Source organism: Paralichthys olivaceus, chromosome 6 (genome assembly GCF_024713975.1).
Source record: "Paralichthys olivaceus isolate ysfri-2021 chromosome 6, ASM2471397v2, whole genome shotgun sequence".
NCBI lineage: Eukaryota > Metazoa > Chordata > Actinopteri > Pleuronectiformes > Paralichthyidae > Paralichthys > Paralichthys olivaceus.
Window position 1 is genome coordinate 27,184,316 of NC_091098.1, and position 17,880 is coordinate 27,202,195.

Consider the following 17,880-nt stretch of genomic DNA (forward strand, 5'->3'; position numbering starts at 1 on the left):
ATGAGGGCGGGACAACCGCCAACACTACACCGGTTCAGTTCTATTGTGAACGGAAACAAATGAAGCTGGAAATCTGTCCAAGCCGCAAAATATCTGAGTGTAAGAGCTCAAGCTGTTTGAGTGAGAGCGAAATAAAATCTGAGCATGAAATCATGAAGTGTTAAACTGAAAGAGGAAATGAAACCTCGAGATCCTGAACAACACGTTCACACACGGTCTGAGACGTGTTCGTGTGGAACTAAGTGTTGTGGATGAAACTCAGCTCAGACAGAAGCTTCAGAGAAACGTGTGAAATATTAATGTGGATTATGAATCATAGTTGTGTGTGTGTGTGTGTGTGTGTGTGTGTGTGTGTGTGTGTGTGTGTGTGTGTGTGTGTGTGTGTGTGTGTGTGTGTTCTCTGTGAGCTGCACACTCTCACCCTCGTCCCTGACGACTGATTGGACCAGTTGGATGTTTCAGAGACACAGTTTGTGTTTGTAATTATTGTTAGATTCTTCTTGTTCGTTCTTTATCTCTTGTTTTGTTCGTTCTGATTATTTTTGAATCCCTTCATTTGTTTATTTTACTCTTTCATCTATTTGCGTCTCTTGTCTTTCATGTTGATTTATTTCCTGTCTTGTATGTTTGTTAGCGTTGAGTCACATCGTTAATGAGCCGGTTCGTCTCCAGAGGTTCTGATAATAAAAGTAGAGAAACATGTGAGGCTGAAGAATCACAGGTGGGGGAGGGGAGACGGTCAGTGTTGTAGAGGTGGCGGGGGGGGGGGGGTGAAAATAGTATAAATATATATTTAATTATATTTAATAAATAATGAGATTCATCTCATTTGGTTGTGATTAGATTTAGACATTAAATGATATTGTGAAAACAAACTCCCCGGAGTCGCTGAGTTTCCTGAAGCAACACGTGAAGTTTCACGTGAACTGAAACTGAATGGACCTGATGGTTCCTGAGATAAGAACATCGTTTTCACTGTGTCGCAGGGTTCCTGTGTATTTTATTTCCATCAAACTATAAACAACTGACAGAGGATGATAATAATATTCATGATAATAATACTCATGATAATAATACTCAAGATAATAATACTCATGATAATAATACTCATGATAATAATACTCATGATAATAATACTCATGATAATAATACTCATGATAATATTCATGATAATAATACTCATGATAATAATACTCATGATAATAATACTCATGATAATAATACTCATGATAATAATATTCATGATAATAATACTCATGATAATAATACTCATGATAATAATATTCATGATAATAATACTCATGATAATAATACTCATGATAATAATACTCAAGATAATAATATTCATGATAATAATACTCATGATAATAATACTCATGATAATAATACTCATGATAATACTCATGATAATAATACTCATGATAATAATACTCATGATAATACTCATGATAATAATACTCATGATAATAATATTCATGATAATAATACTCAAGATAATAATACTCATGATAATAATACTCATGATAATAATATTCATGATAATAATACTCATGATAATAATACTCATGATAATACTCATGATAATAATACTCATGATAATAATACTCATGATAATACTCATGATAATAATACTCATGATAATAATACTCATGATAATAATACTCATGATAATACTCATGATAATAATACTCATGATAATAATACTCATGATAATAATACTCATGATAATAATACTCATGATAATAATACTCATGATAATAATACTCATGATAATATTCATGATAATAATACTCATGATAATATTCATGATAATAATACTCATGATAATAATACTCATGATAATAATACTCATGATAATAATACTCATGATAATAATATTCATGATAATAATACTCATGATAATAATACTCATGAAAATGGGATGTTTTCCGTCACAGGAGCAGAAATGTTCAGGAATGCTGGGAAATGTTGCTGTGTCTTTTTGGTCAGGACGCAGCCTTCACTGATTGGTCAGGCTCCTGTCACATGACCTCCTTCCAGAATAAAACAAGCAGCCTCAGCTACCAGAATAAAACACGACATATAGAATCCATGTTTCTGACCCTGTTGTTCTACATTTTTACATTTTACATTTTACGTTTTACGTTTCGTCCTCGTCAGCAGCCGAGCTCGTTCTGCAGCTAACCGCCAAACGCTTCCTGTTTACACCACCAGGCCCAGTGAAGGGGAGTGGTCACGTTAGTATGGACGAGGATTAGAAGTGATAGAGTCAAAACGCTGGAGAAATGAATTCAGGAGTGAATAGAGATCTGTAGATATTCTGTGTTCGAGCTTCACATCGTAACGTTTCTGTTCCATTTGTGTTTAACATGAATTAATCAAAGTTCCACAGAACACGTGTTTCTATAACGTAGAGACGTCTCCTTGTTTTCAGTCGTTATCATCGTCTGGATTCTCGTCCTCTCTCTCCCTCTCTCTGACCGCTCCCTCTCTTACCCTCCCCCGGCCTCCCCCGGGCTTGATTATAGAATCTGTGCTTCTCCCTGGAAATGAAAAATGGATCCACTGTCCCATCTCTTTCCCCTTAGTGTGTGTGTGTGTGTGTGTGTGTGTGTGTGTGTGCGTGTTCATGCACTATGGGGGGTGTATGTGAGTGAAAGAGATAAATGTTAGAGGGGAGAAGTGTGTTGATGTGGAACTCTGTGTGTGTGTGTGTGTGTGTGTGTGTGTGTGTGTGTGTGTGTGTAGATAGATGTGGAGGAAGTGTGTGTTGATGGAACCAGTAAATTCTTAATGAGCAGGGAGGAGAGGCCTGTTGAAGCCCCGGGAGGTGAAGCTGATGAAGACTCCGACAGACCGAGCACACGGCGACAACAAAACACGACAATAAAAAGCCCCGCCCCCTCGGTTCCATATGTTCACGTGTTGATGAGAAACAGTTTAAAGTCGCGTCGTGCAGGAGGCGTCGTCTGTTTGAACTCATCACAGCGTTGATCAGTCGTGTTCGTCAAACACAATCTGAAAAATACCTCAACAACACCGTCCACAGACGTTCATGATCCCAGAGGAGGAATTTTAGTAACGTCAGTGATCCTGACTTCACGTCAGGGACGAGGAAATATCGACGGAGTCGGTCTGAAACCAATCGTCTGCATACGATTAATTATCATTTAAACTAATAACAAAGATAAAAACAATCATAAAGTGAAAGACTGAACCACGCCACCTCCTCTGGAGCCCCCCCCCCCGCCCTGCGTGCTTTCTAATGTGCTGGTAATTAAAAGTGTTTCATTAACATATTTGATTTCATTCACTCCCGTCACGGTCCATCGATCAGAGATCAGTCTGTGAATGACTCGTCGGCGTGGAAACATAATGAAGTGAAAACACTGGATAACGATCGATGCTCAGCAGCTTCCACGACGTCTCACCTCCTGTCGCTGGGACTCAAAACTCAGCGTGATTGTCACGGAGCTCGTGGTTACAGCTGTTGAGACGAATCTGCTGAGAACGATCAATAATCCGTCGTCACTGTGAAACGCAGCAGGCGTCAGACTGAGATTCATCACAAACACAAAGCTGCAGCATCGTCGAGTCGCTCCAGCAAAAAGAAACGTCAGCTCTTTCCTCACGTTGGCTTATTAATTTCACACTTCACTTAGCTGTGATTTCTGTCAGGCTGCTGCGGAGGGCCCCTTGTAGTTAGTGTGTAACACACACACACACACACACACACACACACACACACACACACACAGCAGAATAATGAGTGGCAGCACAGCAGGGAGTCGGGGGATGCTGGAGTTTTCACGCACAGGAAAATTGTTGTGCGCAGACAAACAGACACAATGATACTTGTGTAGTGAATCTTAAACCTGTCGGTGCCGTCTGTGAATGTGTCGCTCTGCTCGTCCTTTATTCGTTCACAGACGCACACGGTTACAAGCACAGCCTCTAAAATCAAGCTCGTTAGCGTCAATTAGATCTGAGATAAAACTGCTTGTAAAACACAACGAGGGAAACTGTTCAATGAGAATCTCTTCTCTTCATCGAAGAGTGAGACGTTTCAGTTCAAGAGGAGGACTCATGGGTTTCATGCTCAGATGTTGTAAAGCTTTCGCTCGAACAGCCGCTGCTTGCGCTTCGATTTGCTCTGCTTGTGCTCAAACTGTGCTCTTGCACTCCTGAGCTGCGGCTGCGGCTCTTCTCATGAGACATCTGCTCTCTGAACTCCTGCAGCTGCGACGGCTTTAAGATGAAACCAAACGATTTCAAAGAACAAATGAAAAGTCAATTGATGTCATCGACTTTTGGTTTGTGGTGAATTTCACCAAACCTTTGTTTTTTAAATCACTGAGCAACAAAATGATGAAGACGATGATTCAAGAGCAAAGAGAGGAACTCACCAACACACACACACACACACACACACACACACACACACACACACACACCTACTTAATAGCAGATGAAACAGAATCACTGACCAGGTCACAACAGGCCTGATCACTTGTGGTTATTGACTGACTATTGACTGGTCTTATGTTTACTGGCACACACACACACGCACACACACACACACACACACACACACACACACACACACACACACACACACACACACACACACACACACACACACACAAACACAACCTGCAGAGAACATGTAATGCATAACAATCATCTCTGAGACAAAGGGAGGAGGAGGAAAGGTGTGTGTTTGTGAGCGTCCATTCAAGTATTCATGAGCTGTGTGTGTGTCTGTGTGTGTGTGTGTGTCTGTTTGTGTGTGTGTGTGTGTGTGTGTGTGTGTTGTACCTGGAAGTAGCAGGTTGAAGCAGTAGCATGTGTCCTCAGACATTAAATTAGCGTGTGTGACATTCAACATTAAAACCTAATTATAAAAACATCTCTGAGTATTTATATTACACACACACACACACACACACACACACACACACACACACACACACACACTCAGTAGAAACACATCAATAATGACTGCGTGTTCTGAGTGACGTCGATCTCTCTCTGCTCTCAGTAACAACACTTGATGTGCGTCGCCGGCAGCTCGATGCATGTGAACCAGTCTGAGCAGCTGATTGAACCCGAGGCCACGGACTTCACTTTAAATTAGCATCTGCTCCTCAGACAGTTTGTGCCTCTGAGCAAAGCACTGGCTGCTCGTCCCCCCCGACCTCAACGTGCTCGCCACTTGGTCACATGTAGCTTTGAGGTGGAAAATGGGAATTCGATTGTCAAAAACATAAAAAACCTGCACAGAAACATCAGCTCCTGCGAAACCGAAGTGTTGCGCATCAACGTGCATTAATTCCAAAGCAGCCGTCAAGTTGAATAAAAAGCCTCGATGTGCTGCACCGACCTCAGAGGATTTAGAAACAGTGACAACACACCAGCATTAAAAATGTTAATATACACATGCAACACGTTTCCATGCTGAATGTGTCATAACTGATTGTGGTTGGTGTCATCAGCAGAAAGGATGGAGCAGCTCCCTGCGGCCGATGGACCGACACGGAAACGTGAAGGTGAGACTCGGAGCTGCGTCGCTGCCTCTGCCTCCTATCAGTCATCTTTAATAAGGTTCCACTCCCGTAGAGCTGACGATGGATGGAGGACACTTCACTGTGGCCTGTGCAGCTTCTGTCCCCTGATTTATCGGAGGAGGTTTTTCAGTGTGCAGAAGCTTCACACTTTATCAAACTTTATATTTATACTTCAATCACGGAGGAAACAAACGTACAGGAGAGAAAATAACTCCGGGAGCGTCACATTTGTTCTGCAGCTCCGTCTCTGGACTCGAATCTGTCGTAACAAGCAGACTTGACATTTGCGGAGCTCTCTCCTTGAAGCCCACGTTTTAAAGACCCCCGACCTTTCCTCCAACTCCTCATTCAGCACAATTTGAACATTTCTCGTTCCTCGCCCGCAGCTTAAACAAAAGCTGACTCATCATTAGCTGGTTCTGTCTTTTACTTTATTATATTCATGTTTTTATTTTTCATCAGTTTAATATTTAATTTAGAATCGTTTGTTATAATTCTTGATTAGAAATCTATAACATTACAAGTCTCGTCCCACCCTCAGGTCAGAGGTCGGAGAACCTCTCAGCCACCACTAGACAGGCCGCAAAACTCCCAGGAGCCTTTGCACCAACCTGGCTCGGTCCGTAAGAGTCACAGGAGGAAAGGTAAATCACCTCTGACGGGTACACGTGTGAGCACACATTTTATTTTCAGTCTTTTCTTTTATCTCCTTTGACTTTGCAGCGTCGGTTCTCTCTGCTCTGTGATGCTGTCTCACAGGAATCCTCCACTTCCTCTCATCCTTTAATATCATCTCTTCTCATCACTTCCCACCTGAGCTGCTTCTTCCTCGTCTTTCCCACGCTCTCTCCTCCTCACTCCTCCTCCTCCTCCTCCCATCTTTTCATCTCGTCTGATGCAGAAACTCATCGTTTCTGTTTTCGTTTTCTTTTCTCATTCACATGTTTTAAACCTTCATGTTTCTTTGTTCAGTCAAACAAACACAAAGCAACAAGTCACAGCATCGTGTTCGCTGCTGCTCATCAGTTCATCTTCCTCACAAACAAACAGACGGTGAAAACATAACTTCTGTGCCCCCCCCATCCCCCCCCCCCCCCCCCCCCTCAGGTACAGTCGTGTGCGGCGGTAACGGCACCGGCAGCACCTCCATCTCCTCTGTTACCATGGTAGCCATCCCCGACTGCGTCGACAACGCCACGCAGACGGACATCAGCTTCCAGGGCATCATGACGATGGGGAGGAGCAGAGGTCACCACCACCACCATCACCACCACGGCCGAGGAGGCTCCTCCTCCCCTCCCCCTCCTCCCCCCTCCCCTCCCCTCCCTCACCTCGAGGGACCGTACGGGATCAATGAGTTGTACGTCTCGACCTTTGTCTTCAAATGACAAAGAAAAACAAAAGACAGGTCTCCAGATATGAAATCTGTGGACGGTGATTGATTTTTTTGTCTCTCCCCCCCCCCCCCCCCAGCTGTGTGTTCGAGTACAATGACCCCAACGACTACTTTGACGTGTCTAATCATGAGGTGGACAGACAGGACGACCTGGAGTACGAGGTGAGGACGGTCTCAATCACTAGAAGTGGGAAGTGGAGACAAAGAGGAGCAGAACAATCAAATCAAACATAAACACTAAACAAGAAGGAGAGGAGAGAAAGAGAGGAGGACGAAGGGATGGAAACGTGAGGAATCAGTGAAGAGACGAAACAGAAAGTGAAAACATAAAGACGCAGGGTTTCTGCTCGTGAAGCAAAAAAACTCTGGGACACGTCGAAGTGTTCCGAGTGTTCAGAGGCCTAATGGACGGGTTTTAGCTGAATGGTCCTTTTTGTCTCTGCTCCACTGGTTCACTGCTGTTTCCTGAGATCATTATAGAAGTCAGTAAAGTGGAAACACTTTCTGGTGCCACAGAGACTTCCTCCTCCTCCTCCTCCTCCTCCTCCTCCTCCTCCTCCTTTCCTGCTTCATGCTCCATCTTTCCTCTGCTCGCTCTCTCCTTCCCTCTGTTCTTTTCTCAATCACACCATCGTTATATCAAGATAAATTACCTTGTTTTCTTTCTGCGATAACATCATTTACCTCTTTTGACGCCAAAATAAATCAGTTGCTCCGGTGCTCTCGAGCTCGTTCTCGAGCTTGTTCTCTATCTCGATCTCTAGCTCGTTCTCTAGCTTGTTGTTCTCGAGCTCGTTCTCAGCTCGTTCTCTAGCTTGTTGTTCTCTAGCTCGTTCTCAGCTCGTTCTCTAGCTTCTTCTCTGGCTCGTTCTCTAATTCTTTATATATTTTTACCAAACTTCCATTAACTCCCACTACTGAACATTTTATTTAACAGCACATACACAGGTTCAAACATGTATGATGTCATCATCAACATCAATATACATCCTGCTCGCTGCGCATTATAAATAAATATCATGTATAAACTTTTACAGTGTTCAATCAATCAAAGTTTAATTGTCTAGAAAGAAAAGAAAGAGAAAGAGAAAGAGAAAGAGAAAGAGAAAGAGAAAGAGAAAGAGAAAGAAGTCAAGACATTTCTGTTGTCCGACACTGAACCAAACACAAAACAAGCTGCACCAGCGCTCCTCATCATAAACCACCAACTCTTCCTCCTCCTCTTCCTCCTGCAGGAGGTGGAGCTGTACAAGTCCAGTCAGCAGGAGAAGCTGGGTCTGACCGTGTGCTACAGGACGGACGACGAGGAGGACCTGGGGATCTACGTGGGAGAGGTGACGACAGGAAACACTGATTCATTCCTTCCTTCGTCTCTTCATTCACTCAGCAAACATTTCACTCGTTCACTTCACCTCACACTGATTCATCCCTTCACTCGTTCACTTCACCTCACACTGATTCATTCCTTCACTCGTTCACTTCACCTCACACTGATTCATCCCTTCACTCGTTCACTTCACCTCACACTGACTCATCCCTTCACTCGTTCACTTCACCTCACACTGATTCATCCCTTCACTCGTTCACTTCACCTCACACTGATTCATTCCTTCACTCGTTCACTTCGCCTCACACTGATTCATTCCTTCACTCGTTCACTTCACCTCACACTGATTCATTCCTTCACTCGTTCACTTCACCTCACACTGATTCATCCCTTCACTCGTTCACTTCACCTCACTTCACCTCACACTGATTCATTCCTTCACTCGTTCACTTCACCTCACACTGATTCATTCCTTCACTCGTTCACTTCACCTCACACTGATTCATGCCTTCACTCGTTCACTTCACCTCACACTGATTCATTCCTTCACTCGTTCACTTCACCTCACACTGATTCATGCCTTCACTCGTTCACTTCACCTCACACTGACTCATTCCTTCACTCGTTCACTTCGCCTCACACTGATTCATCCCTTCACTCGTTCACTTCACCTCACACTGACTCATCCCTTCACTCGTTCACTTCACCTCACACTGATTCATTCCTTCACTCGTTCACTTCACCTCACACTGATTCATCCCTTCACTCGTTCACTTCACCTCACTTCACCTCACACTGATTCATTCCTTCACTCGTTCACTTCACCTCACACTGATTCATTCCTTCACTCGTTCACTTCACCTCACACTGATTCATGCCTTCACTCGTTCACTTCACCTCACACTGATTCATGCCTTCACTCGTTCACTTCACCTCACACTGATTCATTCCTTCACTCGTTCACTTCACCTCACACTGATTCATCCCTTCACTCGTTCACTTCACCTCACACTGATTCATTCCTTCACTCGTTCACTTCACCTCACACTGATTCATCCCTTCACTCGTTCACTTCACCTCACACTGACTCATCCCTTCACTCGTTCACTTCACCTCACACTGATTCATCCCTTCACTCGTTCACTTCACCTCACACTGATTCATTCCTTCACTCGTTCACTTCGCCTCACACTGATTCATTCCTTCACTCGTTCACTTCACCTCACACTGATTCATTCCTTCACTCGTTCACTTCACCTCACACTGATTCATCCCTTCACTCGTTCACTTCACCTCACTTCACCTCACACTGATTCATTCCTTCACTCGTTCACTTCACCTCACACTGATTCATTCCTTCACTCGTTCACTTCACCTCACACTGATTCATGCCTTCACTCGTTCACTTCACCTCACACTGATTCATTCCTTCACTCGTTCACTTCACCTCACACTGATTCATGCCTTCACTCGTTCACTTCACCTCACACTGACTCATTCCTTCACTCGTTCACTTCGCCTCACACTGATTCATCCCTTCACTCGTTCACTTCACCTCACACTGACTCATCCCTTCACTCGTTCACTTCACCTCACACTGATTCATTCCTTCACTCGTTCACTTCACCTCACACTGATTCATCCCTTCACTCGTTCACTTCACCTCACTTCACCTCACACTGATTCATTCCTTCACTCGTTCACTTCACCTCACACTGATTCATTCCTTCACTCGTTCACTTCACCTCACACTGATTCATGCCTTCACTCGTTCACTTCACCTCACACTGATTCATGCCTTCACTCGTTCACTTCACCTCACACTGATTCATTCCTTCACTCGTTCACTTCACCTCACACTGATTCATCCCTTCACTCGTTCACTTCACCTCACACTGATTCATTCCTTCACTCGTTCACTTCACCTCACACTGATTCATTCCTTCACTCGTTCACTTCACCTCACACTGATTCATCCCTTCACTCGTTCACTTCACCTCACACTGATTCATTCCTTCACTCGTTCACTTCACCTCACACTGATTCATCCCTTCACTCGTTCACTTCACCTCACACTGATTCATCCCTTCACTCGTTCACTTCGCCTCACACTGATTCATCCCTTCACTCGTTCACTTCGCCTCACACTGATTCATCCCTTCACTCGTTCACTTCACCTCACACTGATTCATTCCTTCACTCGTTCACTTCACCTCACACTGATTCATCCCTTCACTCGTTCACTTCACCTCACACTGATTCATTCCTTCACTCGTTCACTTCACCTCACACTGATTCATCCCTTCACTCGTTCACTTCACCTCACACTGATTCATTCCTTCACTCGTTCACTTCACCTCACACTGACTCATGCCTTCACTCGTCTGTGGCCTGATGCAGTTTCTCCTCCTCCTCCTGTTTTCATTAAATCAATCACTCCTCTTTCTATTCATCTCTTTATTTATTACATCCATCTTCACTTTGATTCATCTGTTAATCCTTTGAATCATTCACCCAATATTCACTCAGTTTATCCTGACTCACTCATTACTATTCATTTATATGTTGTTTAATTCATGAAGTCATTTATTTATCCATTCATCCTTTGCCTCTCTCTCTCTCTCTCTCTCTCTCTACTCAGGTTAATCCAAACAGCATCGCAGCTAAAAACGGACGAATCCGAGAGGGCGACCGAATCTTACAGGTACTCAAACCTGTTTTTTATGTCTCGAGCATGAACTGTAACTCAGCCCAAGTAAAAGTAACTTTACCCTAAAGTATAAATAAATGTACAGTTACTGCCGCTGGCACATTAATTTTTTTGGTTGCACCTTTTTTCCTGAAGAAAACATGAATGAAGTCTCACTGAGGTTGAACTCTTCGTCACTCGGTGACTCTTCCTGAAGCTCCAGACAAACGGTCACAGTTCGTTCAGACGAGTGATGAAGAGAAATATCTCCGTACTCATGTGTGATCACTGTCGACCTTCAGGTCGGCTAAAGGCTTCTCCTGAAAACACAAACGCGTCCTCTGACGGGTCGACTGACGCTGTCAGCGTTTAAAATAGATTCAAATCAAACTATGTAAATTTATACCTGAAACCCTCGGGACGGACTCGTCCAATCAGAGCGAGCCGTCAGCAGCCCGGTTACTGCTGCCCTAAAAATAGACGAGAGAGATGGAGGTGGTGGTGGGGGGAGGGGAGGGGGGGGGGGGGGGGGTCACCACTCAGCTGTTTGTCACAGACGACTCATAAAACTGTCACTTCGAAAATAATCTGGTTTTCATGAAAACATACAGATGTTCCTCAAGGACGGTTCCTGCTCGTACTTTTTACTAATTTAGAGAATTTAAATCTGATGAGAAGTGAAACCACAAAGTTTCACTTCTCATCAGATTAGATCAGTTTCTAAAATCATTGGTCTCAGGAATCGGATCAGAACTTGGCTCAAATCGTTCAGCGAGTTTCCAGATGATCACAAAACACAAAAACACTGAACAGACTTCTACGTTTTCTAGGTTTGTTAAGATTTTGAAGATTCGTCAACATGTGACACATTAAAGTTAAAGTTTTGACTTCAGTGATGGAGCTGCTGTGTTCATTCAGGAAAGTTAGCGTTTGACACAAAGTAAAACTGAGCGAAGACACATGAGACGTCAACCTGCTGCGTAAAGTTTGTGTTGTGTTGGAACAGTGGACGTCCGCGTCTCTGTCCAGATTAAACTGCTTCATGTTGAAGTTTTAAATCTCAACATGTTTCTATCTTCGGGGACAAATCGTACAAAAACATTAATAATATACAATTTTTATTTTTCTGACACAACTTACTTATAAGTACTTAAAACTATTTGTAGATTAAAGAAACTGCAGCAAGTTATCGTTATTAATTCAAATGAAATGTGAAATCTCTGAAATAAAACACACACACACACACACACGCTCTGACTGGGGAAAGGTAAAGTTGCAGATGTGATAAGAATAGACCAGCAGCGACGGGTATCGCCATGGTTACCTGGCAGCAGCTCGACCTATGGCGTCTGCACCAGTTCCCATGACACCCGTCACCACATGGATAAAGGTCCGTGTGGTGTCTCCCTGTGCGTTCGGGGGGGGACGTACAATATGGACAAACACAAACCGGACACACGTGTGACAGGGTTCATACATGTTCCGGTTGGTGGAGGAGCAAACACACGGAGGAGATTGTGTTTATGTGAATGTAACTGAGACACGATGTCGTTATCGTCTCCTCCAGATTAACGGAGTCGATATTCAGAACAGAGAAGAAGCGGTGGCCATTTTGACCCGAGAGGACAGCATCAACTTCTCCCTGCTGCTGGCCAGGCCCGACATAGAGGTGACACAACACAACGAGACACAAAACAACACACACAACACAACACAACGAGACACAAAACAACACAGCCCAATGGGACAAAACACAACATGATGCAACGAGACACAACACAACATGATGCAACGAGACACAACAAACCATAACAACTCCCGGTTCTACCTCAGTGTTCATGTAAGTGCAGAGAACCAGGAGACGTTTGTTCTGTGACCTTCATCTCCATCCTCTTCCTCATTTTCTGGTCCAGAAACAGTCGTCTCATCCACAACCTCAGGTTTGACGTGTCTCCACTGTTTCACGTCTCAGTCTCCGCAGCCTAGTTCAATGACCTACTTTCTGCTGCTGCTGCAGGAGGCCGAGCAGAGAGCGTTCACAGTGTGGTCACAGTCTCACAGCAGGGACGCCACATGTAGAAAGTACTGTGAGGCTGGAAACATTAACCAGGTTCCTGCACTCCGGCCGTCACAGCTGGATAATTACACCGGCGTCCTGTCGGGAGTCAAACTGACGCACCTACAACCAGGGCGGGACAATTTCACGCTGTCCTCGCTACACCTGGCGTTCTATGGGTCGGGAAAAACATCTAAGAGCAGCGGAGAAATCTGAGAGCGCACGTTTCAAGTGCACAGAAGCAGCTTGAGCTCGAGGAGCTGAAGCTGGAGCTCAGTTTGAAATCTCAGTTCAGGGATTCACTCCGTTCCATTCTAGTTTAACATTATTAAAACCTAGTTTCATGTTCACGATGGGCTTTTCCCTGAATGTCATAAACACACACACACACACACACACACACACACACACACACACACACACACACACACACACACACACACACACACACACACAACCATGATAAATGTGTGCAGCGTGACAGCAGGTCCCAGTGTGAGTCCACATGTGCTGACGGAGGAGGAACTGCAGGACGGTATATTCATACATGTCGGTTAAAACACACGTCATACATATTCATCGACTGTGTGTGTGTGTGTGTGTGTGTGTGTGTGTGTGTGTGTGTGTGTGTGTGTGTGTGTGTGAGCCGTCACTCACTCAGTACTTAGAGAACTCTGACACTAGATCTGAGAAGTGACGGATGTTTAATCAATGAAGCAAATAATAAATTAGGACGTGATGCGAAACAGGAGAAAACGAGACAGAGCAGAAATATTCAGAAGAGTGATCTTTAAAATTAATTCAAATACAACATGTACAATATCACAACATATTCAATCTTACCATATTTATATGAGATGAAGTTCAGGCTACTTGATGAAATAATGAAATAGAAACGATTGAAGCTTTAAATAAAAGAACGTCTCAGCCGGTGACGGGTTATTAAAGATAATCACTGATCCCTGAGTAATCCTAATATTATAACTTTTTCAATGACTCTGTGGGGGGGGGGGGGGGGGGGGGGGGGGGGGGGGGGGTTATATTTATAGAGGCCGATAACCTGCTGAAGAGAGAGAGAGAGAGAGAGAGAGAGAGAGACGAAGGGGAAGAGATGGAGGAATCAGACGGATGGAATGATGAGGGGTGAAGGAATGATGGATGAAGAGGAGTAAATAGAAGAGTAGATATTCATCTTGTGTGTTCTATTGTTTCTGTCAAGGTCACACACACACACACACACACACACACACACACACACACGATACATTCACACACACACACAGTTCTACTGGAACAACACTAATGTAAACATCTCTGAATTATATTCACACAGGATTTAAACTGATGGTGTGGAATAGAAATATAAATATTATTAAGAAACAGAACATTTAACAAACACGCATGAAGCTGAAGGCACAACAACACACACACACACTAACACACACACACACACACACACACACACACACACACACAAGAAGAAGAAGCGTTCACACACAACTCCAACACAAACAGACTCAGCAGTGTTTCCAAACTTCTCCTCCTCAGCAGCTCTAGAACTTCAGAGTTGTCACGGTGACACAAACAGCAGAAGTAATAAAAGTTTCAACTCTGATCTCGTCTCAGAATGAAAACCCCGTCGACCCAGAGGAGGACATGGAGCTGACGCTGGAGGGAGGAGTCTTCCACACAAACCCTCGAGCTTCCTCCTGCTCCCTCAACTCGCCTCATCTTTCAGGCTACTATCGCCTCCGCAGAGGAGGAGGAGGAGGAGGAGGAGGAGGCCTGCCCTGCCCTGGAGGAGGTGGAGATGGTGCAGCAGGTGACGTGGAAGTGGAGGAGGAGGAGGATGAAGAGGACGGAGAGAGAGGAGAGCAGGAGGACAGAGACCCACCAGTCCCTCTCCCTCCTCTGCTCAACCTGGCTCCGCTGCTGTCCAACAGCCAGGAGCTGGACAGCGGCGTGGGCCGGACCGACGACAGCACCCGCTACGAGGAGCTGTCGGAGCAGGACCTGCTGGGGGAGCAGACCAGCGCCTGTAACACCAACACCACCAACACGCCGGGGAGCATCAGGAAGTTCAGACCCAGCCCCAGGTAGGACACAGACTTAGCGTCGGCCCTGAAGCCTGACATCCGACAACGTGGCCGCTAACAGATCACCTGTCTCCTCCGCTCCCCAGGCCCAGTCCCAGACTCAGCCCCGGCCTCGGGCCGAGCCCCAGGCCGACGCCCAGCCCCGGACGAGGAGACACCACCCCTCCTTTCCTCCACCTGCGAGACCTGCAGCTCAGCTCAGACTCTCTCCCCGGCCTCGAGTGGACGGCTGGAGGAGGACCAGGAGCAGCCGCCTGCAGCCCACACCACCACCACCCCCCCCACCACAAGGTCAAATATTTACTGATCAACCAATCAGACATTTTATATATTTTATTTATATATTTATTTATATATATATAATTATTTATCTGTCAAGAAATGATACACAAAGATCCACATGTGTTAACTCCGAGCTCCTGTTTCCTCAGCGTCAGTTTATTACACGATCAACAGATTTCCCTAAAACTTTATGAAGACATGACCTGATGATCCATTAAAATGTTAAACTAACATGGTGGATCTCCCTCAGTTTTTATTAACACTATTAAAACTATTCAGTCATTTTCTGTCAATTAACCAATGATTTCATCTTTAGAGTTCATTTTAAAGCGTCAGGTATCGTGGAGGTCATCCGGGGCCCAGAACAGATTCTTGCCCCGGGGCCCCTAATGAGGAAAATCCGCCCGTGGAAGGCACAAATTAAAATACTGTGACAGGATCAATGAAACACTGCTCGGGCCTGTTGTTGGTTTCTGGCTTCTAACTGACCTCTGACCTGCAGCACCACCACCACCATCACCACCAGCCGCCTCTGACCATGATGATGATGATGCCGGGCCTGACGGAGGAGGAGTGCCAGCGATACAAGGAGCTGCTGGAGATAAAATGTGAATACGAGAGACGACATAAAAAACACCACAAACAGATGGTGAAAACCGATCGTGAGGATGTGCAGGCAGAAGGCAGAGGAGTACAAGAGGAGGCAGAACAGGAAGGAGAGGACGCCGCTTCCTGCCCGGTGGTGGACGTGAACTGCAACGAGACCCTGAGTGAGCACGAGATGGCGCTCATCGATGAGGAGTTGCGCCACCTGGAGTTTAAATGCCGTAATATTCTCCGGGCACAGAAGATGCAGCAGCTGAGAGAGAGATGCCTGAAAGCCTGGATGATGGAGGAGGAGACGGTGCGACCGGGCGCCTCAGAAGCAGGTAACCATGACAACAAGTGAAGAGGGAGCGTGACATGAATCTGTTTATTTTAGAATTAACATTTTATTGGAGCTTGTTTTTTTAATTCAGATTAACTCCTGATCGTCACTGTGCAGGTTTGAATGTGACGATGCAAACTTTTTTTCTCGTAGACGTGGTTAACGTGGATAACGATGACAACGACGACCCTCATCATCACGAGTTGTCGTCCATCAACGAGCTCCCGGAGCGCGAGCGATCGGACGACAAAGACAGCACCAGCGCCTACAACACCGGAGGTGAGAGCTGCCGGAGCACGCCATTGGTCAGCACGGAGCAGATCCCGCCTCTGCAGGAAGAGGAAGATGAAGCGGGGCGGCGACTGATGTCTCCGCCTCCTTTCCTCCCCCTCAGTCACCTCCCCCCTTTGAACTCCCCTCTGACCCCGCGGCGTCACAGGCGGGACCGAGAGAGACGCCACTCAAACCTCAGCTGCTCCTTCTCCCCAAGCACCTACAGGAAATGCGAAACAGCCAATGGCAACGGGGCAAATGGCTCAAGCTCCACCCCCTCCACACCCTCCAAGTTCAGGTCCTCATGTTTATTTCGCTGATGCTAACACGTCATTATGTTCAGCTTTGTGAAATTGCAGGTGTGGATCTGAGTTACGTTTAAATATCGCCCCACGTGTTTCTGTTTCCATCATCAGGTCTCTGACCAGGGAGGGGGCGTCGTCTTCAAGAAGGGGTGTGGTCGAAAGAGGGCGGAGCTACATAGCAGGTACGTGTTAACGTTTGACATTAGCAGTTTTGCGGTTTTCCACTGATCAACAGCGGGTGGCGCTAATTCACCAACAAATAACAGCAGTGTGCCGACAACAAGTCATGAAGAAGAAAACGCTTGAATCCAAAAGTTGACCCTCATGTAATATTTACAGTTTTTTAAAACTTTGTACTATATTCGGTAACATTGCAGATGGAGCCGCCAACAGGTCTGGAGGTGGAAGTGCAGAGTCCAGTCCCTATTTCTCCCGGCGCCACCACGGCCACAACAAACCACCGGAGCGCTACCAGAGCTGTATGACGCTGCCCTCCGAGGGCCTGGTGGACCCCCTGGACCGAGTCAGAGACCGAGCGAGGGCCGAGGGTGAGGAGAGGGGGGTGGGCACAGGGAGCAGCGGCCCGGCCAGTCCGAGGAGTGTGAACAGCGCCCCCTGTGGTCTGGAGGACCGCCACGCTGGCGCCTCGCGGTTAGGACTGGTCTTACCACTTGGGCTGACGCAGTCGTCACCAACGGCCTCACGGCAACGCATGGAGTGGAAGGTAAAGAGCGTGAGACTGATAATGGAGTCAGCACGGAGGCTCTTAAAGGTGGTCTCAGGTTCTCAGGTGGTCGTGACACATTTTTAAGATGAGTGAGTTGGGAGAAGGTCCAACTTTTATTTTGAAGGACCCATGCGCCAATAATAAAAATAATAATAAAACTTTACTTAAGTAGAGCTTTCCAAAAACAAATCAACAAAGTGCTTCACAAACATCTGCCGATCTGAGATCACCAGC

At 45.6% G+C, this 17,880-nt stretch overlaps 1 protein-coding gene across 2 annotated transcripts in view; it reads left to right on the plus strand.

Annotated features, from left to right (window-relative positions):
- The window catches only part of LOC109647328 (PDZ domain-containing protein 4-like), a 31,848-nt gene that overhangs the window by 10,678 nt on the left and 3,290 nt on the right, over positions 1 to 17,880 (plus strand). The window contains exons 3-15 of one of the 2 annotated variants that reach the window (XM_069527630.1): positions 5,499 to 5,549; positions 6,109 to 6,211; positions 6,675 to 6,927; positions 7,041 to 7,125; positions 8,199 to 8,297; positions 10,932 to 10,994; positions 12,547 to 12,648; positions 14,662 to 15,131; positions 15,218 to 15,422; positions 15,916 to 16,342; positions 16,495 to 16,912; positions 17,031 to 17,101; positions 17,297 to 17,643. In XM_069527630.1, coding sequence (XP_069383731.1) covers positions 5,499 to 5,549; positions 6,109 to 6,211; positions 6,675 to 6,927; positions 7,041 to 7,125; positions 8,199 to 8,297; positions 10,932 to 10,994; positions 12,547 to 12,648; positions 14,662 to 15,131; positions 15,218 to 15,422; positions 15,916 to 16,342; positions 16,495 to 16,912; positions 17,031 to 17,101; positions 17,297 to 17,643 — 2,694 coding nt within the window. Of the gene's footprint in view, positions 1 to 5,495; positions 5,550 to 6,108; positions 6,212 to 6,674; positions 6,928 to 7,040; positions 7,126 to 8,198; positions 8,298 to 10,931; positions 10,995 to 12,546; positions 12,649 to 14,661; positions 15,132 to 15,217; positions 15,423 to 15,915; positions 16,343 to 16,494; positions 16,913 to 17,030; positions 17,102 to 17,296; positions 17,644 to 17,880 lie in introns of both variants that reach the window. The other variant, XM_069527629.1, reaches the window with a different exon arrangement.